The 26735-nt window shown below is 42.7% G+C and overlaps 1 protein-coding gene across 1 annotated transcript in view; it reads left to right on the forward strand.

Annotated features, from left to right (window-relative positions):
• pde4ba (phosphodiesterase 4B, cAMP-specific a) overlaps window positions 1–26735 on the forward strand; it is a 130722-nt gene that overhangs the window by 4609 nt on the left and 99378 nt on the right. The window contains exon 2 of the mRNA XM_056604007.1: window positions 9455–9551. Within this exon, the coding sequence (XP_056459982.1) occupies window positions 9455–9551 (97 nt within the window). The remainder of the gene's footprint in view (window positions 1–9454; window positions 9552–26735) is intronic.

Genomic DNA, 26735 nt, shown 5'->3' on the forward strand with positions numbered 1-26735 from the left:
CCTCATTCATGGAAAATGAACATGAACTTGGTTTCCCCAAACAGGGATCCAGCAGTCCTCTGTTATAGCAGAACTTCAGAGTGGATACGGCACAGAGCCTGGGGCGGGAACTAAGAACTACAAGGGGCACAGTTACTCCCCTTGCACATTGTTACCGAGATATTCTACTGAAGAAAACCAATTTGCACGTGTGGAACAGTCTGTGTTGTTTGAGAACTTTACAAAAACTTTTTTCGACGTTTCCTACTGGTTACAAAGTTTTTGTTTGACCATTTCAGATCACCCACAACCTCAAACAACACAAGACAGCAATTGGTTAAAACCAAGTGAAATTACCCGTTCCCCCAGATTTGTGCTTGTTTTCTACCTAGATATCGGTTGAATTGTCCAGATACATTTGATCATGTCACACTAAGAACTGGATAAATGTGGACCAAGATCTCAACTTTGCTCCTGTCCAGCTGCACCATACAATTCTGAACAGGGCAGCCATGACGCAGACTTGTCGTTCAGACAATATCTTGAATAAACTAATACTAAAACTTCTAAAATGGTTCATTTTAATTTGCACATGTATGTTTAAAACCCCCCAAATACAACTATTTCATGGCTCTAGGATCCACTCATTGGGCGAATCCGACTCGGTTACGGCAGAGCTTCAATGTAAGTTCCAATCAAGACACACGGCTTTGGACATATGGGGGTTGGCTACTTCAAGTTACCATAAAACAAAAACATTGATTTGAGCATTTGAGCTAATCATTATCATGCAAAGAATAAACGCACGCACTGTACTGCATTTAATCAGTGAGTGGGAGTGCCTGGGGAAAACACGAGGAACAAATGTACATGAACAAATGCAATGACGTAAAACCAACAAAATGTGTTCATTATGGAAACACTTTGGTGGAAAGTTGTAATTATTTTAGCGTAAATAGCTTTCAAATGAAAATAGCAGGTTAAATAAGAAATTATTTCAATCGTCTTCTTTAGCCTTGGAAACCTTCCCAAGGTTTCTCTGATGGACCTCCTCAGACTTTATGCAACAGGGACATTCAACAGTCAGGGCTCCAAGTTGAAACACTATTTTCTGTAATCGTAGGAAGATGGCTCTCATTTCCCAAACATACTCACCCAGAGATTGAACAACAAATTGAAGCTGTCAAAAATAAACATTTTGAGTCTTTGACTGAAGCATTATTTTTTTGTCCTCCATAAACTCAAATAAATTGACCACAAATAGCCAGTCCTGATGCGAATTGTTGAGTGCACGATTCATCAAGTTTGATATGTTGCTATTTGACAAAGGTCTTTTAGGTTTTTTAATTAACATGGTAGATGGGTATTTTAATTGCGCTGTTGAGTCATCCAACCGGTTCCCTCTTCTTCTTTCTAGCATGGTCGTGAAAGTAGAATAACAGACTCGAAATGGTAGCAACTGCATAGGAAATAATCTTTAAGCAATGACTAGTCAGTAATGAATTATGAAATTTTCCATCTCAATAATAACGGCATCCAATCTTCACCATTATCCCTGCCAAACATTTACCTTAGTCCAATCGGATTTGCCGTCACCTCAATCGCAGAAATGCCTTAATGTTCTTGTCAATATCTTGCCTGAATATCTTGTCTTGTAGGTTTCGGCAGACATTTTAGGAGCACCTCTTAAACAACAATTGTGGTACTATGGCAACTGAAATAAACATGTAAAAAAACAACAGCACCCCTGGGAGATTAGGAATTTCAATGGAAATCTTGTCGCTTTTGCTCAATTTGGTTTTGAACGATGAAACGAGAAGCGATTGAATCGAGTCCAGCCAGATGGCACTGAACGATGTTGATAAACTGCTCTCTTGGGCTAGGCTGCCTACTTAAAAGACTAAAAGTCTTAGTCACAGTCCTGGTGGATTATATATAACTGGACAGTATGAATGGACAGGGAAGAATGTAAATATTAAAATGGTCATTGACATTGACATTTGAAATGTCACTGACCTTTATTTTTGCTCAATACGATATCAAAGAAATTATTTCTGTAACATCCTATTAGGCTTAGATAGCTTACCTACATACAAGTGGAATGCTGAATCAATGCATTAATTTTGATCATTTATTAATGTTTACTGTGGTGGTAATGCATTGATGAGAGGTTTTGTAGCGTGGACCGCACTAGTGTGGAACGTGCGTGTAATATAACAGTCTCAAGGACTCTGTTCAAATATACAGAAAAACTTGAAAGGTTCGATGTATCACCTGGAGGAACCGATCCTGTGCAAAGAGTCTGTACGTCCATCAGTATTCCAATATGCTGGTATACTTGGTCCCGAGTTCATACCCTAAGATGCACCCCTGCACAAATGGGCCGAGCAAGAAGGCGTGAAGGAGTGTACTTGGTCAGATGCAGAACAGAACAGTACTTGGGCTGAGACTGATGCTGTTTCACAAGTCCACAACCTACAGACGAGAACTGAGTGGATTGAGAACGGGCTAGTGTGTGTGAAAGGGGCTTATGAGTGCACAGCGTTGGACCCATTGTGAGCCTTCGGAGCTCGTCATGAATACAACTATAGTTGTATTCTGATGAATAATTAACCTTTTGTGCTGCTCCTTTTGTTTTTTCAGGCAATTTCAGGCAATTAGCGGACGCTTTTATCCAAAGTGACTTACAATAAGTACCCTTGTCAGAAGAAAGAGAAACAATATGTTGCTGTCGGTACAGTAAGATAGCTATGATAAGATGCTAAACAATGTTAAGTTCTATTTTTAAGTGCAAGGACGTACAACATATACTCCACATACACGCACTCCATGCCTCTGCTCCCCTTGATTTTTGGAGCAAGGTCTCCCCAAACATTGTCATTCAACCAGAATCCATAGGAATCAAAGAGGGATGGTTAATCTGCATGAAGCCGACAGCATCACGAATTTCGGTTCATATTTGTAGCGCAACCCACTAAGTATAATCATATTACTGGAAGGGAGCAAAGCAAACGGAGTATGGATGTAGTTGGGCTGTATTTCTTTGCTCTCTTCACTTAGGACCCGTCTATTTTGGCTGCTTAAATCCCCTAAAAATGTCACGTCTGTCGCAACCTTTAAAAGATAACGAGAGCATGCTTTTTGTAACGGATATGTCTGATGTTATTCCTCTATCTCTCTCTCTCATTACTCTCCCTCTTAGGCAGAGGATTGAACTGAAAACACTGTTGCTTAGTTGAGTCCATTAAGAGTTCTCCCTAAGAGTGTAATATTGTTTTCACCAGCTTCTTTTCCTTTTTAAAGCTTCTGAGAGCGGTAATGGATACATGGCGTTAGGGCACCTATTAGCCTCGAGTTACTCGATGTACTCCTCACCCTCCACTGTCCGCTCTGTAGGGATGGAGGGGCCTCCATGGCCCCGCCTCGACACAGAGAGCAGACCAGAGGACACAAGCTGTGCGACCGGCTGAAATGTTGCTGACATTCATTCTTAAGGTCCTTGCTTCGGTTACGTAACAAATAAATTACCAACCACGTCAACCATTTTTGGTGTCATATTTGGGCCAATTTCAAAAAAGAATCGCGCCAGTGAAACAGACATTCAGCGCTCGAGCTCTTACAACTTGGCCTAGTGAAGAAGAGCTAATGCTCAGTCCTTTCACCAAAATATGTCTTCAGAGGATTCAATTATAATGAGAATCCTGACTTTAACTATTTAACTCAAGTCGCGGTCATGATATTAGGGTCTATGTCCCGCAGTGTGCATTTTTGGTCATGAGAAATAAATATAATTGTGAAATAACCCACACCTTTATTGACTGTTCCTTAGAAACTCCCTGAAACACATCCTAGAGTTGAATAAACACACATAGATGAGGATGGACCTTTACATTGGCACACAAGCACCCTTAGAGCTAGTGTTTGTATAGTCTCAACAAACAGCTAGCTGCCTGCCCATCCAGCCAGGCCACAGAGCTGTGTGTGTGTGCACGGCTGTTACCCGTGTTTAACTGGTGTGTTCAGTTAAACACCTTTCATTTATTCACGGAAATAAACACAATCAAACACTGTATCCATGTGTGAATTGCACATGAGGCCCACTCCTGTGGCAGGTGTGATGATGGTTGTAGTGGGTGGATGGTTGCTCTCTCTCTCTCTCTCTCTCTCTCTCTCTCTCTCTCTCTCTCTCTCTCTCTCTCTCTCTCTCTCTCTCTCTCTCTCTCTCTCTCTCTCTCTCTCTCTCTCTCTCTCTCTCTGTGTGTGTGTTTCTCTGAATCTCTCTCTCATATTACTTAAACAAATATATTATGTAATTGCTTCTTGGACAGTGAAAACAGTTAAGGGCAGAAAATTTGGTTCACTTTAGGTAGCGTAGACTAAACACAGAACACTATCTGGTTATGAAGGAAATGTTCTCAAGGAAAGAGTGGAGTGGAATTGTGCGAAAACCTTTATCCTTTTCCCCTATGTGGTCTACAGTCTGTCCGTTCTCAACCAGAGCTCTTTCCAGATTTTGTTCTCAAGTTTCTCACATTTGTACAAAAAACCTTTACCGGTCCAGTGTGTTTAATTTTGTAGAAACCAGCATTGAGGTAGCAGATTTCAACCAACTGAATAATCTCCCTCACCCCTTCCTTTCCAGTGATAAGCTGGCCTGTATTATGTAAGGTGACAGTTATTCCTGTTTGAATTTTAATCACACCAAGAACGATTTTTACCCATTTAACCAATGGCAGTCAAGTAATTTGTTGTTGTCTGATGTAACAGAACATGGCGGAGGATACGTTTCTCAACATGGTCACATGTTGAGAAACGTATCATATTGCATCCATAGTGGTAAACTTATAGACCTATGTTTATCTCCAGCTGCTAAATGTCTTTATCACTCCTTTTGACAGCACTCGGCGCTACAGGCCCATGCACTGTGGTGGTGGGCTGTGTGGATGTGGGGGGCTCCGTCTAAACCGGCCGTTGGTTTTTAAGTCTACATATGAGAGCGGGTTAAGTTTCTCGGACAAATAGCATTGTGTGTGTGCAATGTGTGGAGCTCCTTCTGAACCGGTGGTCGGTTTTGCTGTTCACGTCCGAGAGAGGGTTGACCTTCAAGGGCCCCTATAGTATAAGTAAGATATAGTCATGAATATTATACTCCATTTCTGCCAAGTCTGTTCGCTACAAAGACTAACAACACGTTAAAGCGGCACACAAATGAAACTGAGGGACGGTACATCTCCGGTTAAAACTTGTGATAGCATCACTTCTGACAGCTGAGGACTGTGGTACTCATGCTGTCAAAGCATCTCTACTTATTGACCAACAGTTGGCAAGACTCCACACTTATGTCTGGAGGCGCTTGTTGTGAGCTCATGAGATTTGGGACGGCTAAATGTGAGGTTAAAATGCAGCTTAACGGCAGACTATTTCAATGCCGTTTGTTAAGGACCGTACATGGAACAGGTCCAGTTATTGATCTGCATTCACACTGCTACAAAACCGATGTACAATGTGTTCCATTTCTTTCGTTTCCCGAACAGAGGAGCTGCAAAAGCCACGTACAATGTTCAACCCATTTCACCACCGCTTCCACAATGCTAATTAACGAGGGGCATCTGTTTTGCGATTTATTTCCTGTTTGAATGAGTCATTAATTACCCTACAGGCCGTGTAACGTGGACAGTGCCTCAAACGTAGACAAGACCAATGAGATCCTTCGATGATGTGTCACGTGTGTCCTGCATTGCTCTTCTAGTGAATGGTCCGGGCAGTGGATCACTCTCAGCTCACAAGCTTGTCTTTTAAATTTCTAAAAACATGAAGCAGTAATGGAACCCTCTTCTGATGTGATATCCTAGTTCTATCCCAGGCACTCTGCACATAGACTGCCTGTCAAACATCAACAACATGAACATCAAGTTCAGCATCAAGATCAAGTCACATAAACGGGGAGGGAGTGCGAGGGATTTTATTAACGCACAAAGATTTGGTGATCCTGAATCAAAAACTCTGAATGTGATCAAACACACAGAGGACAGGAGAGATGGACACAGTGGACAGCAAAGAGACGGAAACCGATGTTGATAACATTGGCGGAATGAAGTCACCATGACCTAGACACAGAGCTGGAGATATAAGAGATGAATGAAGATACAGCTATTAATAGGAAAAGAGATGCTTGAACACACACATTTAGAGATTTGGCAGAGATGATTGAAGATCCATCTAGAGCCATGAGAGGACATACTTCACACAACGCTAGAGATATAATAGATGACTTAAGATGAATCTAGAGAAATGAGAAGAGATAAATGAAGATGCATCTAGATATATGAGAAGAGATTAATGAAGATGCATCTAGAGATATGAGAAGAGATGAATGGACACACACAACTATATATAACACTCCGATACATTGAGGGAGAGATATTCACGGACAGTCTGGCGGTTGCCAAGATGTCTTATTAGATGTAACCAGACAGATAGTTGAGACCCGTGGGACACGTCATACCGCTTGAGCATCTGTTCTTGCCAGCAGGCCGTCTGACTGACTGGCTGGGCGCCTTGACTCAGTCAGTTGGGCCATACAAGTCGGGCAGCAGCTTGTTATCTGGGAATCTGTCAAGCAGATGGAGAAAACATGCATTGTGAAAGCCAGGGCCATCGTCTGGTGGGCTCAAGTGCTATGGCAGCAACCGGAGGCATGACAGAATACGCCTGGGCTTTGGCTACAAGGACAAAGCCAGCCCGCATTAAACCAAACGCCCACACCTTCCACACAGTGTGAAACGGTGGGCCTTTGGTTGAAGGGATTCTGGGATGCTTTCAGGTGGGTAATTGACTATCGGGCGAGTGTTGTAATAAAGGAAAGTAAAACCTTTGTTCTTGCCTCCGACACACCGTTTTTGCCTTTTTTTTGTTGCATCTAGGTGACGCTAGATTTTCTCAGACTTCCTTCACACTGGATGGACGCGGGTGATGCATTCTGTCAATATTGGGATCTGTGACTGCCTTTTCTTGATCAGCTTTTGGATATTTTACCTGTAGACAAGACGGGAATCCTCTCTGCTAGTTATAGTACATGCTGCTCTAACGGACCCCCCCCCCCCCCCACACACACACATGCACACCCTGGCGGTTTGTTTTCATTTGGATTCGCGGTGCGTTCATATTTTCCTACTTACAGCTTTAATCTGGCAAACATCAAGGCAACAAAAAAAGGCAAAATGTCTGGATGTCCATCCGTACTTAAAACAATTATTGTGGCCGTCTGTCTTACTCTACTTTTTGGAAATTGAGTTTATGAGCAATAGCAACCTTTTTGCTCTCCATAGAGACGGGCAGAATTAGCTCCCTAGATGTACTTGGCTCTTAAGTCAATCTTCCCTGCTCCTTTTTGAATGATTAGAAAAGGGAGAATTAAACCGTGCCAAGCTATTAAGCCCTGCTTTTAGCTTCATTAGGTGGATTTGCTAAATGTGTCCATGAAAGGAGCTGTTGGAATAGGGAATGGTCAGGGCAGGCGGGAGAGGAGGGAAGGGGAACTAAAGATTATCTTTGTAGGAAAGATGCGACACAAAATTCAAGCCAAGCTAATGCAGATATCAAGACCGTTGGTGCGTGTATGTTTGTATTTGGGTGAACTTTTATGTAGAATTCCTTTTATTTTAAATTCGTTTTTTATGGCTGCAGTTGTGGTTCGGGGATATTCTTATTATACATTGCATGACATTACCTACAATAGTACCGAGTCATTATTTGTTTACATCCCCTATTGGTAATTTCCCCAACTGGTTTTTAGATATCAATAAAAATGTATCCTGGTGGTCGATTTATTATTATTATTTTCATTCCTAATCAACCGACAGGGTGGCAACACTGCAGGCAGATAGCTCCCTATTTCCCATTCGGACTCCTCCATCGCTAGCATATCACTGATAGGACTTTGAGGTTTATCTTCTTACCCATGATAACGCAAGCAGACGGATGACTAACTGGTGGAATGCCTGTAAGTCTAGGCCTTACTTAAGCTTGCATTTGACCCTTTAATATTTTGATCTCCTAAGAAAATTCCTAAGATGTCTCTCTCCCACGACCTGTCCTTTGATCAAGGCTCATCACTTTGGCGATATCACCTCGATGGTCTAAATACTCTCTGTCGCACTGAAGACCTGAGATGTGTCATTTCCCCGCCGACGCCAGAGGCAGCGAGCGGCACAATCATCTCCGCCTCATCGTGCGGCTTACACTGGTGCTCTGACAGGCGGGCTTGCCACCGCGCTGAGAACAAAGGCCCGCGGATGAGGTCGCAGCTCTCCGTGGCTGTCGTCAAGCCGATGCGTTTAATGGCAAGCAAAACACATTTTTAAGAGCCTAACGGATGGTTCTGTTTTTGGTCATGAACTCTATTTTTTTTATTGTGTTATTATCTTGGAGTTCTTTTACGATGCCTTCAGGAGTCGTTGTGCTGCGCATTCAGGAGCAGAACCATACTTCGGGGAAGAGTCTGTTTTTATGCTGTATTTCTAGTTGTTTTCAAAGGAACATCACAGTGAAATCCCATAATACTATGTCCCATATGGCTATATCTCACAATGCACCTGTGTGTGTGTGTGTGTGTATGTCTGTGTGTATTGCTGCCCTAGGAAGAATACAGTGGAGATATTCCTTCATATCTAATCTCTCGGTAGTATTATCAGTAGTACATTGGGTGTGTCATTTTATTTGTTTTAATGTTACGGTAAAGGTACGTTGTCTTGGAACACATGCATGCCGTTTTTATAGTTCTAAATCTTTTATTTGCATTCCAATACCAGAGCATAGACTAGAGCACCACGAGCCCTGACAGTGTGTCCTCAAGATCCACAGGTGACTGCTCTGTTTGGATCATTAACTGCACATTGCCAGTTTTTCTTTTTTAAGGGCGTCCTTGAATGGCCTGAGCCAATATTTGGTTTGTGTGTGTGTGTGTGTGTGTGTGTGTGTGTGTGTGTGTGTGTGTGTGTGTGTGTGTGTGTGTGTGTGTGTGTGTGTGTGTGTGTGTGTGTGTGTGTGTGTGTGTGTGTGTGTGTGTGCGCGCAAGCGCGTCAGGTGTGCGTCGTGTGTCCGTGTGCAAGAGTGTCAGGTGTGCGTCAGTTGTGTATGTGTGTGCGCAAGTGCGTCAGTTTGTGTGTGTGTGTGTGTGTGTGTGTGTGCAAGTGCGTCAGTTTGTGTTTGTGTGCAAGTGCGTCAGTGCGTGTGTGTGTGTGTGTGTGTGCGCAAGTGCGTCAGTTGTTTGTGTGCCACGGTGTGCGGTGGATACCGGGCCTCAATGCATGCAGCCAGCTCTTTGTCTCTCCATTGTTCTCGTCCATGCCAGTGTGCCCACGCCTCGTGAGCACACTGTACACCACGCCTATGATGACGGGGGGGGGGTTCTGACGAGCCCCGGTGTGCGCAGTCTCCATCTCCGAAGCTAAACCTGTTTCCGGTTGTGTTTCAGGTGTGCAGCCGAGGGCCCAGCTGCCGGACTCACAGACGGAGATCTGCCCGGAGGGATGAGGAAGAGCAAGAGTGTGCTCTCGGTGTCCCCTAATCATGTGAGTGCAGTCCGCCTGGGCGCGGGGAACTCGGATGAACCATGTGCTGTTAATCTCACCCTGAAACACAAACACAGGCAAACTTGACACTAAAACATCACAGACGTGTTAGTAAAGCTAACTCTGAACCCAATGCTTATCCAAGCAAACACTAAAACAAAACAGCCTTTTTTGTAAATGGTATCAAATAGGCTTTATTTATGATGGCAGATTCATGAAGAAAAACGGCTGTAAACACCAGCAGAAGGCTGAACAGCACGTGGCAAAAGATAGCCAAAGGAACCGCAGATAAAAAACAACAACATAATGGGTCAATACAATTAAATCAGCAGAGAAAGCAGCAAAGGTAAAATGCTGATGTATAGCTATACATTTGTCATGTAAAATGATATTTAAAGGCTGTTTACTGAGCTGATTCCTTGAGCTTGTTCCAAAGTTTAGGGGGCAATATTAATAAATGCAGCATCACCGACTTTCATTTTTAGATTTGGTTTATTTTTGTGCTCTTGAGGGAGTATAGGTTGACAGGGAGTCAGTGATGCTTGTCACAAACCATTTGTCCTTTATTCATAAGAATAAGGTCACTTTTAAACGTCACAGGGAGCCATTTCATACCAGTTAAGACCTGAGGGATATGCTCGCTGCTCTTAGTTTTTGTCAGAGGCCTAGCAATAAGACTGTATTATAATGGAACGGAAACAGGCCAATACTATCAATTATATTCGATTATAAATATACCAATTACGTTAAAGGTCAAATGTAACTGTAATATGGACTCCAACATGCGCGCCAGTTGTGCTGGTGGGCCCATGGTTATAAAGGAGCTACAGGTGTTTCTGTAAGATAGCGGCTATATTTTGAGTGTAACTTGTAAGAATGTCACAGTCCTTTGTCCACTATTAATAACTGAAATGCACTGTGTGAATATCTCTTCTGGTTGACACTGAGCCTGCCTCTGTATGGGACTTGACACTGTTTAGTGTTATTTTGGAACATGTGCTAACCAAGAAACCTAGCCCCTCTAGCATTTACGTAACTACCATTCTTAGCATAGTAATGGACCTGCGTCTTGAATCCATACAAAGTGAGTATATAATAATTATTATGAAATAACAAACACATTTTATTTACTGTTCCTTGGAAACTCCCTGAAACACTTCCTACAGTTAAAGAAACAAACACATTGAGTAATGAGGATGGACCTTTACATTGGCACGCAAGCTCCCTTAGAGCAAGCGTCTGTATAGTCCCGACAAACAGCTGGCTGCCTGCCCATCCAGCCAGGCCACAGAGGTGTGTGTGTGTGTGTGTGTGTGTGTGTGTGTGTGTGTGTGTGTGTGTGTGTGTGTGTGTGTGTGTGTGTGTGTGTGTGTGTGTGTGTGTGTGTGTGTGTGTGTGTGTGTGTGTGTGTGTGTGTGTGTGTGTCCTCACGTCCAAATAACACACACACGTACACACACAGTGTGTGTGTGATTTGCACGTGAGTCCCACTCCTGTGGACTGTGGCAGGTGCAAAGAATGAGGGTTGTGGTGGGTGTTGGCTGCTGCTTGTTAGAAGATTATTTCTGGGTGGGCATTGCTCTCTCCCAGGGTCCATCCGTCTCCTTCTCTCTCTGTCTCTCTGCCTCCTATTCTGTCTCTCTGTCTTGTTCTCTCTCTGTCTTTCTCTTCATCCGTCCCTCTTCCTCGCTGTCTCTCTCTGCCTTTCTCTGCCTATCTTTGCGTCTCCATTTCCTGTCTCTGGAAGGGAATTTATAAAATCCATCTCCGGCAGTTTTTTTATTTTCATTGGTGTTATGCAACAACAGGGCAGGCTTGCTAGGAAGGGAGAACGGCTGGTTCTCTGAGCATAGCACAGAGCCTCCTTCAGGTATCCCAAATTAGGCTGATGGGATCCCAGCTTGTGTCCAGACGGCTACCTAGCTGCACGATCCCAACCATGGCTCTCCATGTCTGAGTCGCTGTCTGCGGCTTTCCTCACATACATCCTCCTCCTCTTCTTCCTCTTCCTCACTCCCCTGATGCCCAACAGATGGCTACGCCTAAAGGCTATGGCCCAAGGATTGTGCTGGAAAGCCCCTGCATCAGACCCCTAGCCCTTAGGGATGCTAACTCTCTCCAGCCTGACGACGGTCGCCTGTTTGTCGACCGCGTCCCAGACCAGCTCGTCATACATGGCAAGCTCCATGAGGGGATGAAAACATGGATTGGGGACCCCCCCGGTTGGGTCTCAAGTTCTACCAATACAGATACAGGCCAGTCCTTAGCAGCCCCCCCCCCCCCCCCCCCCCGCTGCCCCCCTGCTATGCTGATGCATATTTACGGTGCGTCGGCGTGCTCGACAGCAATGACCTTCAGGACCGTCGCGCTGTTGCCCCAGATGTGCAGGTTAAACGGATTGGGCAGCACATCATACACCGCCCGAAGGAGGGACATAATCCAGTGGAGCTCAGCCAAGGTCACCCTTTTCTTCCCACGGAGAGCCAGAGACGCCGTGGTCCCCCCTCCCGCAGGATCTCTCCTCCCCTGAAGCTTGATGCTCAGTGGAGGGGAATGGCGCACAGGGAGACCCAGGGCGGCCACAGGACTCTGGGCTGAAGGCCATGCTGACGCAGCCATGCAGTAAACCTCATTAAAGTGGCTGAGGCTGAAGCAGTGAGGGGCCTGAACTGACTTTCCTCAGGTGTCTGGATACTAAGAAGTAGGTGTTTTGAAAGGGATGGAGAGGGAGGGTGAGGCTTCATCTGTATGTGTGGGTTCTAAAACCTAACTAGGTGGTATTTACATGGCCTCAAGCCAACTGTTAACTATTAGTTGGCTCGACTCTTTCAAAGATGAGGAATTTAGCGTTTAAAGTTTGCTGCAGTCAACCGATTGCGCCATGGCATTCAGAATTATCATGACAACATCATGTGTTAAAATTTGGCTATGCAAACCATGGCTGTAAAATAAACCCCATTTAATCCTTTGACCCAGTTAAATCGTGGTCACTTATGCTATTTGGGTGATGCTTTGCGCTGATTATGTATCCCTTTTATCGGTTTAATTTTTTCGATTTCAATTTCTATCAAACACAAAGTGTCCCATAAATCGGTACCATCATTTCCAAAAGAAAGTACATTTTCGAACCTGTATGGTAATAACTTTCTATTAATTAATTTAAGATTATGTGCATTTCAATTGTATTATTCTTTAAGAATAGCATTTCATTACTGCCATCCCCGTCACCATAGCAGTAGAATATTGGCTATAATTATAGGATGACTTAATTGGTTAAACTGTAGGAAAGTAACTGGAAGTATAAACGTATTCAGACAGAATAATAAAACATTATGCATCTCCGAACAGTAATTCAAACATAAATGCTTATGTGTGGAAAACTAGGAGCTAACTAAAATAAATTTCTATCATGTTAAAACATGTTGCAATTCAAAACAACAGCAGGTAAGATGGCAAGAAAAATTCCTATTTGGAGAACTTCCTGGAAATATGAACCAATCAAAATGAAAACTGTTGCAACTCCAAACAGTAAACAAGACCACACTGTTTATGTGTAATGCACTAACTCTAGAAGTCGTCCTGTGTATAGAGACTGAAACATATTGCAAATGGAAATAACAGTAGTTGAGACAACAAGAAAAATGTAAAAAAAAACGAAATGAAACAAAACCATATTACAACTTGTCAGGACAGTAAATCAAGGAAAGAATTAAATATCACAAGGAACCTTATTTTTGTTCATTTTGCCCTTTCAAATCTGACATGGTACTTTCTGGGTTTTGTTTTTTTTAAAAATAAAGGTGAGGGGGGTGGCCATCCTGGAATATACAAAATAAAGAAGCTAGTGCTCGGCGTGGCTTCAGCATCAGTCTTCGTGGCTACAGTTCTACTGTGAACTCTGTCTCACTGATCACTTTTCTATCCTAAAGAGAGGGGGAGCCATGTGTTCGTGCAAGAGGAATTGATACCTTGAAGCCTAAACCGTGGAACCGTTATCAGGAAATGGGGACCATAGCGGTGTTAATATTTGGGTGATGCGCCGGCCCTGGGGTGCGTGGGCGCTCCACCCACGGCCGTGTCACTTAGGCCTGATGTGCCTGGGACATGCACTGTGCACACTCTGCCCGCTGAGCTTCAGAATACCACAAACCGCCGTATGAATCGTGCTCTAGGGTCCTGATTGTGTCCTTTTTGGTTAGCATTGGCTCACGCAGTTCGTTAAAAGGTCAAAAGTAATTGCTGATATAATGGTTGCAGATTGATGGTGGGTGATTTTGTCCTGCATTATAGGGAGATGGGAATTGTATTGTCTGCCAAGAAGGCGGTGTTAATGTGGTAAAAACAATTCTTGAAAGATGTTGGAGGTAATTGAATCTCTGAACTCGCAATGCTCCATGCTCAGTAAGCCCCTCTGCTCCCACAGCCAACGTTGTTGTTATGTATCTGAGCACGTATGCCAGAGGTCCTCCCCTCTTGAATGGAAAAGGGTGATGTCATTCTTTGTATTTCTTTACAACTTGTACCCTTGATGTCTCAACCAAGTCAGCCATACTTTTCTCTTTACAGTCTAGCGTGTCCCCTTCATAGTTCACTTCCTGCTCGTCTAGCCAGTGTCAGCAAAAATACAAACGCAAAACTAAAATGTAATTGTGATTGTACTTCTTTTCAATGAAGCGTTGAACTGAAACTAAGATTTGATCGAGTGTTGTAAATTTCAAATGCATACCTGCATCTTTGGGAACCAAGTAGTGTATGGCCTTTGATGATTTCAGCAGCTGTACAAAGTAAGCAGACGTGTGTGATTTCTGTTCATGGATAAGGCCTTGATGCGTGTGTTTCTGCATGTTTCTGCAGCTCATTGTATTATCCCTACCTGAAAGTGTGGTAATAAGGTTACTTAGTGTTGCGGTTAAAGTTTGAGGGGGGTGCAATTTTATTGGATTTTGGCTTAGGCTTGGGGAAGTTGGTCTTGCTTGCGGCAAACATTTGAGTAGGATTAGTTTAAAGTGGTATGTCTGCTTGTGTGTGGGTGTGGGTGTGTTTGTGTGTGTGTGCGCTTTATCCCGAAGCAGAGCGTTTGATTAAATTAAATAAGTGTTCATGTTATTAGGTGTGTGCGTGTGTACAGGGGTGCATGTTGTGAAACTGATGGATGGGCCTTAAATAAGGACACAGTGCAGTGCACCAAATCAGACGGTCCACGTACAAACAGATATCCCCCAGCCGTGCGAAAACGACATGCAAGATAATGGACGCGAGCCCCCCATCTGCGAGGGATGAAGCAGGAGTGAGAAGAAACGGCCTCACAAGCATGTGACCGATGCCGACGAAGCCTGAGGCCTGCCGGACCGCCATCCAAACCCAACTCTGCCAGATGGAAGCTCTCTGCTTGGAGCGAGGGATATCAGCGATGAGAGCACCAATGGAATCAGAACTGTGTTCTGTCTGTATGTATTATAAATCTAACACTGTGTTAAGTATTCCTATACTAAACAAGGTCAATGTCACTCAAACAAATGTGTCTCCCAAATTGATTATTGAACGCCATTTATTCATTATTTAACATACAATTGTTGATAATTGTATGTAAGATGTCTGCCTAGAACAAACCAAATTTGTGTTGTTGCGTTGTTGACACCCATCGCCATATTTGCAGAGTGGAGTTCTCAACTGTTTGATTTCATTATTATTGCGTTATTATTTTTTTTTATTATATTGTTTGTTCACATAATAGCACATGCAGGACATCATGTGGAAAGCTGGGAAAATGTGTTCAACGATGTCCAATGTGTTATCAAGACTAATCTGAAATAAATTGTCTCTCCGTTATTAAGATTAAGAAGCAAAAACGAGGGAATGTTGAACATCCACGGATATAATTGTGTGTCTGAAACAAACCAAATATATAAAATGTTTCTTACATTTAGAGCATTTAGCCGACGCATTAATCTATCAATGTCGGTACAGTTAAGATATTCATAGTAACGGGTGATAAGCATTTACAATTGTTCGGTTAACCCATTTCCTGTACAACAAGATAGCTAGGATAAGACACTACACAATGCCAAGTACTATTTTTAAGTGCCAGTCGGAACAACATGCGTGCGAACAAACAGCAATCGCGTGTGTGTGTGTGTGTATTGCATGCAGCCAACTCTTTATCTCTTTACTTGCCCAGTGTAAGGTTCGATGCCTTCTTGTGTCCTCACATTGCAGAACAGATAGACGTGTACGTCCACACGTCATTAGCCTCAAAACCCAAGCACTTTTGGACACAAATTTCGACAAAATTGTTACTCCTTTTTTTTATATTATATTATTTGACAAATGGGAGTAAATTGAGATGTTGTTATGGGGTTGCATTCCCTGTTCTTAAAGCCTGGCTATTTACTCATATGTGTTTGCACTTTTTTCTCACACATGCTTCTTGACATGTCACTCTTGACAATCTAACAACAATGATCCTAATGTGCTGTCTGGCTCTCTCTCTCGCTCTCTCTCTCTCTCTCTCTCTCTCTCTCTCTCTCTCTCTCTCTCTCTCTCTCTCTCTCTCTCTCTCTCTCTCTCCTTTCCCTCTTTCTCTGGCCTTGACCGACTCCTTCCCTTCTCGCATTAACCACCACTAGTTAACATTAGCACTAGTTGTGATCCACACTAGTTGACAATACCGGTCCAAAGGCTGCTTGACTTTCCGCTTTGTCACAATGTTTTTTCGAATCTTCGCCTCATTCTAGTGGTTTTTAATTGCACCAACCTCTGAAGCGCCACACAATGTTCACTCACTTTTCTTCTTTCTCTCTCTCTCTCTTTATTTCAGTCTTTGTCTCTTCCATGTGGGCACTGTTGTTACTCTGTTGTGAGCTGGCAGGGAACGCGTCATTTGGCGTTCAAGCCTAACCCAACACTCCTCTGGGTCACCACAAGGCAGAGTTTAACTAACCTGAAGCCTGAGGAAACAGCATTTGTGCTTCACATTTTGGGACTTTGCTTTTCCCAGATACAGTAATATCTAAATGTATGTATAAAATAATGATCAAACCTTCAATTGCCTGTCCACATTATAAAACTATATGAATAGATACTATACAACAGAGTTTAATGTGGGATATAACATATAACTAAATGATAATGTATTTTCTCTCCCCCAACTGAAACATGAGGGTGAGGCTACTGTTGAGAACCTAAACACAACCACAGCCCGGGAGTTCATCCACACCTCTCTCTAGAGGGTCCAAGGGCGTGGGGATTAGAGCGAGATAAAGACCGTGATGAACCAGATGGAAAACACATAAAAACTCTTGCCATCCTTTTAACAAGCGGCAATATATATTGAAGCTAGTTGATAAAGCTATATATATATATATACCGTATATATATATATATATATATATATATAAATATATAGCTCATTTTAATTGCTATTCATGTGTGTATATATATATATATATATATATATATATATATATATATATATATATATTCACATGAATAGCAATTAAAATGAGCTGTCTTAATCTATCTACTGATCTGGGGTTGGCTCCTCAGCAGGTCGTCTGGGTGGATTGGCGGTTCATCCTCCACTGACAAACTGGCTTGATTACAGATTACCTGTTGAAATCAGGCAGACAGGCATATGCAAGTTTATAGTCTGATAGATCGTAGTTGAGATGGTCCCTAACGGAACATGACGAATAAAAAACATAACGTTAGTCATAACACTTTTTATTAATATCCTGTGTATCTGTCAGCCTAATGGGAAATGCTATCATTTCCCTCTCCAATAAAGGTGGAGGGAAATATTAAGGTGAAAATTGGTTATTATGTGAAGGGCACAGGCTGCTGTTTCCTCCTGCGATGGTAATAATAATGTCTTCTGAATAATATGCATCATAGTCTTGTGTTCAAAGCATGACGCCTGACTAAAGTGCACCTAACTTTCAGCGATCATTGTAGGTCACCATTGATCACATGCTCTGATCACGTGTTGTCTTTTGGTTTTCACTGACAGGGTGGATCAATGGGGTTTTGCGGTTGTCCAATTCTTTCCAAAAAAAATTAACATACACATTTACTCATTGATGCTACACCCATTCCAACAAAAGGCCTTTTAGACATCTGCCAGTAGGCTGTGTAGATGCAGTTGATACAAGGGTGTGTTTGTATGCAGATTCTATTTTCTTTTGGACATGATTGTCAACATTTATTTTCCAAGGAACAAATTAGAGTGCGTGCTGACTCAAGGGATGACATGTTTTAGAAATGATTTGTTCTACATAAATTATAAAGACAAAGAGGAAACAAGCATTCATACTCATGCCTTTAAAAGATATTTCCATTTCAAATCAATAGGTTAATAGTATCCCAATGAACATTATGCTGTTATATTTTATAGAATGCTATTTCATCAATTATATATGAGGCTAATGAGAGTGCTCATTCTATATTGGTCTATTATCCAATTCTTATCATTACCATTTTAAAACAATGTTATTGTTGTTCACACAAAAACAACATTCACAATAGGCTATATTCTCACTCAACCATCGTTGTATAGAGGCAACCTATCACAACCAGTTAAGTGCTTGGTTGCTTTGGCAATGGTAAACTACAGTGCAAATCAGTTTTTCAGCCTCCGGCTCCAACAATCACCTTAACCGTTAGGGCAAAACAAATACATTCGGAGGAGAAAGGAAAAAAAGAATATCTACAAAACACCTGAACATTAAATCGTACACATACATGCATCAGAGGTTTCATGAAAACTTTATCGTCTTATTGGTTTACAACTACTGATAAATAACAAGCTATTGCCAACTCGTCCCCGTTTAGAATACTATGCAAGCGCAAATACTGCTAACAAACTACAAACAACAAATCCACGATGCATAACGGTAAACTAAAGAGAAAGACTATTAGTTAAAAATTGTGTGAACGTAAACTGTGTTTACCAACCTGAATTTCACATCTCACCCCTTCATCATTATTTAAATCCCGGTCCTATGTTTCTCTTATCTCTGATTGTCCTCACTCACCTTAATGTTTTTTACCTGTCCCTCATTAACATTCCACGCCTAGTGTATTTAGTCAGTGTGTGTCCCTTCCTCTTTGCCTGTTGGTCTTTGTTCTTTGTATCAAGTCAAGTTTATTTTGTCTAGCCCATTTCATACACAGAACGGCAACTCAATGTGCTTAACAAAGATAAGAGGAAGTGCAAACTGTAGTTATGTAATAAACATTAGATTTATGTAAAAAACAAGAAAAAAATAAAAAGAAGTGCAAAACCAAATGTGTACACAAATATACATTATGTAAATAGATAAATAGTTAAAAGGGCATAAAACATAAAGCACAAAACATAAAACATGCAACAGGAATTAGCCAAAGGCTGTTGAGAACTGTCCTGCCTTAAGTTTGGTTTTAAAACTTGGAACAGTTTGGGCATTCTTTATATGTTCAGGGAGTTGATTCCAGAGACAGACAGCATGGTAGCGAAAAGCCGTCAAGCGTCCCAAATTTTCCGAGCGATATTATGGTTCCCGGTTTTCCGATGCCTGCCCGGTTACTCCCGACTACGTCTTTGCCTTCTTCCTGACAGATTGTTTGCCTTGATTGTGAAATGATTTCCCCTGTACCAATCTGCTAGTAAAGACCATTCTTTCTACCCAGACTTTGAGCTCTCGAGTCGTGTAATTGAGTCCTATTTGCGCACCCAGCTGTTACACTGAATGAATAAAGGAAAAATACAATTGTAGGTCAGCTGGTCGCTTTACTGGTCAAGGAGCTGCAAGCTGAAAAGCACAACACAAGCCCACAGCTTATAAACCGGCAGGTGATCTTGTGCATGTTACACTCAAAATTGAAATACTTGGAATTGAATAGGGGGGTGACTACAAAAATGCAAGATAGAATGCATGCGTTAAATAGCATATTTGAGTAAGTGGGCATTTGCATGTAAGTATTCTATGTGTCACAAACACCCAACCATTCCCTGTTCCATGTCTATTTTCTTCAGAGCTGTATATTTTTCTTTCATCTTGTTCAGATGATAGTTCAATATAAGCATGTTTTATTTTGTTTGGCATTCAGGGAAGGACTGACCATCTGGCATTTGGGCAAATGCCAAAAGGTCCGTTCTGATTGTTTTACAGTCTGGCCTGCCCCAAAAAATCTTAATAGAATAACCTTTGACAACATTTTTTATTTTTGTTGAGGCATCATGTTTTGTGTGTGTGTGCGTGTGTGTGTGTGTGTGTGTGTGTGTGTGTGTGTGTGTGTGTGTGTGTGTGTGTGTGTGTGTGTGTGTGTGTGTGTGTGTGTGTGTGTGTGTGTGTGTGTGTGTGTGTGTGTGTGTGTGTGAAATACGAAACACATGCATATTTGCTTGTGCAATGATATAAGATGCAAATGGAGTTTGTTGAGCAAGTTTAAACTTTTTTATTTTCCATGACCAAACTCTGGCCAAAGGTCACTTGTACTTATGCATTCATTTGTAACATTAAAACTACCTCACCCTAGCATTTATCGCTGAAGCTTTGCAACATCTTATCCAATCTACGCAGCTATGTGGCATTTTACAAAGATGCAATCACTATTTATTTTGTTATTTTCCTATCGTATTGCAGAGACAAATGATTGAACGCCAGACCAACGTGTCTGAAGAACATTGTAAACGTGTTTCACAATACAAAGAAACACTCTATGGGTAAGTCTCCTCAATAATACTTTGTTTAGAGTTAAATTCTAAACAGGCATGCTCATCACCTAGGGCACATCCATTAAGGACAGGGCTTCATCCACTCTAGCTATCACTTTCACTTAAAAGCTCGGAGTCACAACACCATACCACAGGCGGAGCTGCAAATGTGTTCAAAGAAAACACAGATCAGTACGCAGAGACACAAAAGATGGTTCTCACTGGGATGAAGCCATGCGAGAGCACTTCCAAGTCTCATTAATTGTGCTGCGATGCAATAGCTAGTTGGTCTCTGTTCTCAGAAGAGGGATTTATTTTAGTCAAGAAAAATTTCTTTATGTTTCGATTTAACGAGTGAGTACGTGTGAATGAAACTTGCGTTGGCTGCGCAGGTGTTGGCTTAGCTAGTAGTTAGATAACCATGACCTTCCATCAGGCAGTTCTAGAGATGTAATTGTATTTCAGGGCAATTTGTGAAGTTTCAGCATTCACACCAGCTTCCACAACCTACTGAGTTGAGAGGGAGAAAAGTGTGATAAATTGCATATTGTGTGTGTGTGTTTGTGTGTGTGTGTGTGTGTGTGTGCACATGTGCATGCAGTGTGTCTAATAGAGGGACATATAGCGCTTTGCAGTTGATGGGCTAGTGGCGTGATCAGAGCTTAAAGCACCACCTATAGCCATCAACAACAACTCTCTAGTGAAGCCAGAGAGATGCTCTGACCACGCCATCATTCATTCCTTTGTTTTTTCATTGATGAGCACATACAGTATATAAGCAGCCTCCCTTGATAACAGCCATAGCCCCCCCACTTAAGGTTTTCTGTGTGTGCGTACCATACCAGTGTGTTACAGAATTCGTGTCTGACGATGAATCGGGGTACTTAGATCCGTGACCCATCGGTTTTCTTTTTTTTTGTACAGCCCTACTTCCTTTGCACAGTCCTTCACTCATCTCCCAACACTGTCACTGGCACATTGGTCATTTGGTAAGTTGTTTACCCATCCTGACTCATCGCCGCTTTCTATGGGTGTTTATCAACCTCAAGCAGTGATTGCTGGGGGGGAGAAAGGCATTAACCTCTACAGCTGGCTGTGAGGTAATGCATGCAAGGAGGAAGCTGTAACCGGTAAGCCTCAGTTTCCACATTCAAGCTCCATACGTGGGATGGAATGACTCACCACTGATGGAGGGGCGGTCATCGTTTGGCTCGGTTGCTCTGTGTTAATCATCAAAGTTATGATAAATAGATTCTGACCACTAGAGGGCGGCAGAAAGACTGTCAACATCTATGGTTAGCGACCCGTATTCTGCTTATGCAGAATTCAAATTTTGGCATCCGTCAAGTATGATGGGTTATGTGACATATGCAGAACAAAGCCAGTACAACCCGTTGTCGGGGGAAAAGAAAAAGTGGGTCTGAGTAAAGTGTGCTGAGTCATCACGTAAATTAAATTATATTCTATTTGTATAGCCCTTAATCACCATTACAGTCCTAAAAGGCTTAATAGGCCAAATATTTATGAAATATGCTTGACATGAGCTTTCAATGACAGTCTGGTTGTAAAAGCAAAAAAACATTCAAAGGTTAATCAGCAGCATATTCTATGAGGTTTGAAAAGACTTAATATTCTCTGTGCATGCTAACATTTAGGAAACAGGTGCCTCACTACTAATCATTCCTCATGAAAAATGGCACCACAGATGGCTGCCGTGTCTCAAACTCCTCCTCAACATTGTTGAAGGAGCCTGAGATTCAACAATTTAATTGCCAGTGACTGTTGCTGTAATTGTTGTGCAAATGACAAATAATAAACCATCTTGAATCTTGAATCAAGGGTTATATTCGGATAGCAAATTTCTCTGGTTATTTTCATGTAAGAGGGTTATGACTCTTCATTGAGCACTGTGTGTGTGTGTGTGTGTGTGTGTGTGTGTGTGTGTGTGTGTGTGTGTGTGTGTGTGTGTGTGTGTGTGTGTGTGTGTGTGTGTGTGTGTGTGTGTGTTCGTGTGTGTGTGTGTGTTCGTGTGTGTGTGTGCGTTGGACATGTGTCAATACCTACGTCAATGCATGCATGGATGTGTGCCTTTGTCAACAATCTTTGCCATCTATTTCCTCGCTCACGTTGCCCCTTATCTCTTTTAGCCGCTGCTTGTGTCAAAGTGTGGAGCCTCAACAGCGGTATCAAACCATCAGTATTGCTATAGCCACAGCAGAGCACAGTGTCACGGCAATACGCTTTATTCTGGTCAGATCTGGTCCAAGTTTCTCCCCTCAATACCTTGTTCCCCTATTGGACATGGAGGCGGGCTCTTCTCTTACTCATGTAACACGTTGTTGGGAGCTCTGTTTAAGGGGTGAGCTGTTTCCATGGGGTTGAGTTGTGTTCAGGGGGTGAGTTTAGGGGTTGAGTTGTGTTCAGGGGCTGTGCTCTGTACAGGGGGTGACCTGTTTTCAGGGGGTGAGCTCTGTCCAGGGGGTGAGTTCAGGGGGTGAGCTGTGTTCAGGGGGTGAGCTGTGTTCAGGGGGTGAGCTGTGTTCAGGGGCTGAGCACTCTTCAGGGGGTGAGCGCTCTTCAGGGGGTGAGCTCTGCGTCTCTGCTCCTCGGTGCCTCTCTGTCAGGTTGCTTCTGGCACGTTGACGCTTGTGTTCACTCCACAGAGCAGCATGAGTTGTTTTGGTGATTCCAATCTATTTTGTCTTTCTCCAGAGCTGGCACTAGCGGAGGACATGTTGTGTTTGGCACTAAACCACATTTCTCCTTGTGATCACTAAAATATTTAAATAAGGGTTAGGGTCTCTGAGATATACTGAGTAGCACATTGTTTAGTTTGTGGTCATGGGTCAAGTAATTGGATGGTCTCCATCGGGCTTCATTACTCTCTGTCTCTGTCGCTCTCTTTCTCTCCCCTCCTTCTCTCTTCCTCTCTGTGTCTGTCTCTGACTCTCTTATTCTCTCTATCTCTCTCTCCCCATCCGTCAGCTCCTCTCACACCTTCATTCCAGTGTGGCCGTTGGCCCTTTATGAATTATGAATGAGTCAACAAGGGGGTGTCATACACATTGTTAGTTATGGGGTGGGATCACTTTGGTGAACACGTGGGCGCAGACTAACAATACAAATTAAGCCGTAAACTCGTCAACGCTCTCTCCCTCTCTCTCTCTCTCTCTCTCTCTCTCTCTCTCTCTCTCTCTCTCTCTCTCTCTCTCTCTCTCTCTCTCTCTCTCTCTCTCTCGCTCTCTCGCTCTCTGTGTATGTGTGTCTGCCTCTCTCTGTGTGTCTGCCTCTGTGTGTGTGAGTCTGTCTCTCTTTGTGACTTTCTTTCTTTCTTTCTTTCTTTCTTTCTTTCTTTCTTTCTTTCTTTCTTTCTTTCTTTCTTTCTTTCTTTCTTTCTTTCTTTCTTTCTTTCTTACTCACTCACTCACTCACTCACTCACTCACTCGCTCGCTCGCACAATTTCAGTGACTAGGGCACACAATAATGATACAAATTAAGCCATAATTGAGGAAGAAGAAATTGTTTGCTACATTGGTGGAAGCAGAGCACAAATAATGAAAGGAAGTGTTCATCAGTATCTAAATATGGTTCTCAGAGCCAAACAATACTCTAACATATTGGGATATTCAGTGAAAGTGTTATGACATTAATAATATCTCTGTTCAAGGCAGTTGACTTGTTTAAATTATCAGTCGCTTATTGTTGTTTTTATTAATTTAACTGTCAGACATCTTTAGAGCAAATCATATTTCTTATTAATTTGTATAGAGTTTTATATACGTTGGATTATTTTACTATCTCTCATTTGTATTTCCTTGCACTTTCATGGTGAGTGAATCCCTGCCAGGACAACCTGCCTTGTCTAACCTCCACTCCACTTCAGCGGGACTTTAGAAACAAAGATCTGGCGCCCCTTGGTGGATGTGTTCATGTAGCACATTCAGTAAATCGGGCACAGTAATATTGTATACACCCATCTGAGACGTTATTCTTTTTCTTTCGTATTTTCCTGGAAAATAGCATTTCCGTGCAATACAATGGCAGAATAGAGCCTTTTTCAGGATGCATGGTTATAGTCATAGTCATGGTTATTGTGACTGGAGATGGCTTTAAACATGCAGATCTGTTAAAGGCACCCAGTGCAACTTTATGTAAACATTCAATGAAAAATAAGGGCGTCACTGTGTGGTGAGAACTGATAGAAAATCGTAAACAACAACAATCGCCGGTGGGGAGAAGCCATTTTTCCATTGACTGGAAGCCTGCTTTATTTATTGTAGGTTACAAAAAATAAAGAAAATGGCGGTATTGTTGTTGTTATCGATTTTCTATCAGTTCTCACCACACAACGACGTCTCATCTTTGCTGCTTGAATGTCGGTATGTAATGGTATGGAGTTATTGAAACTTACTACGTGTAAAAAAGACTAGAAATTGAATGTTTATTTTTAAGCCTCGAAAGTTGCACTGGGTGCCTTTAACTATTTTCCCTTCCTGTCTGTGCTCTCAGACAGGAAAATATCCATGGGGATTTCATGACTATGTTGGCGTGGCAATCTAGAATATACATTTCTCTCTCTTTTTTTGGGCACACATGTGGGTTGATCAGCGGGTCTGTGGTGGTAGCGCCGCCTACGCTCTCTGGCGGAACCACCGCTGCTAGGTGATGGAAGATGCATTGCAAGCCGTGCGCTGCTTGTGATTTGATGCATGGTGGGAATGTCGCCACAGACACCCGGTTCGTAACATTCATCAATGCTGGTAAATTACCCATCCCACGTACAGAGCGTGACTATGGAAATGGGAGGCTTTCTGGGGACGGGTTTCATCCTTGCACGACTTGCCCCACCACCAGCATGTGGGGTAATGCCTGGCTCTACCCAGCAATCGCTGCCTGAAGTGGATGAACAGCTATGGACAGCTGCGATGAGCACCAGGATGGTTAAACACCTTACCATGTGACCAAAAACAACAACGAGGGCTTTCCTCAATGGACCATAGTATCATCCTCATTGTGTTTCCTCACTCGGCGATGGAGAGTGACTTACAATTTCAATCTTTGGACCTCTTTGCGGTTGCCCCTTTAAAACTTTATTCATTTATTTGAATACTAGAGGCCAGATAAAGCGTTTGAAAACATATTTTATACAATTGCAAGTCTCAGCTTCCTTGCCTGTCCCCAGCGGTCTCTATGAATGACAGTAAGGGCTGCAGCACTAAATCAGCCTCATTAGGTGAACACATCTCTCTAATTGCATCACAAACATAGAGGGAGCAGCGATCACCGGACCTGCAAATCGAGTCAGAATGAGATTGAGCTTTGCTGCCTAGTTTTACATACAAGGATTGTTTTTCTGGTATGTTGGCAAGTATAAAGAGTACCAAGTACACTGATGCAAAACAAAACAGTGAATGGATTTGAAATAAAATATACAAGAAAATTCAACATACAAAATTCTATATGGAAATTGAAGACGTATTAATATCGTCTCAAACCTCGGTTTGAGATCAGAATGACCCTTGCGGATGGGATGGTGCGAGCAGAAACCTGAACTCCATTTGAGAGCCTTTTGGATCATCCCAAGCTTTATGGAAGTCTTGGTCAGGAAGTCGGTGTTCCTGGACAGGGGCAGTAGGGGGAAACCTCCATCGCTAGCACGTCCTAGCACCGTGGACTGCCCAAGCCGTGGAAGACAACGCTTCAGGGCTCCCAACGCAAACGGGTCAGAGGGGTTTGAGCCCTGGTCCACGAGAGAAAATAGGGAGGAACCGGTTCATGCAGCTTAACCGGCTGCCAATCCAGAGTCATAGTCAAAACGCTCAGCCTCTCAAAATTGTAAATAGTGTAGCTCCAGATTACTTATTATAATTTATCGGCAGGTCAGAGAGGCTCACTGGATTTACCCCAAGTCTAGTGCTTCATATCTGACACTGGGAAGGATTCGTAACCCTGATAAAGACTCATCTATAAACATGTTCAAATCTTTATTAAACCAAAAAACTAATTTCATGCTAACATCCTAGGTGGTCAGGAGGTCCGGCAAGCAAAGCATGAACAGGAGAGACAGGGAACCGGACCGTGCGATGGGCCCTAGGATTCAGTGGATCTCCTAAACTATCGAAACCCAACACAAATCTAACCTGAGACATGAAGCAGTGATAACAGGACTCTCCGAAACTCCGTCCCTCAACAATATAACGTAAAGAACAACCAACAACTCACGGTCAACCTGAGCTATCGACCTAATGTGCTTTCCCTCACTTGGCCGCCCAGATCACATGATTGATGTGATCTGGAGAGAGAGAGAGAGAGAGAGAGAGAGAGAGAGAGAGAGAGGGGTATAGAGAGAGACAGGTAGAGAGGGAGGGGTATAGAGAGAGAGGTAGAGAGGGAGGGGTATAGAGAGAGACAGGTAGAGGGAGACAAAGCCAAGGGAACACATAACTGTATGGACACGCTTTGAGCCTATAAATACCAAATGTGACGGGTT

Source organism: Gadus chalcogrammus, chromosome 12, assembly GCF_026213295.1.
Source record: "Gadus chalcogrammus isolate NIFS_2021 chromosome 12, NIFS_Gcha_1.0, whole genome shotgun sequence".
NCBI lineage: Eukaryota > Metazoa > Chordata > Actinopteri > Gadiformes > Gadidae > Gadus > Gadus chalcogrammus.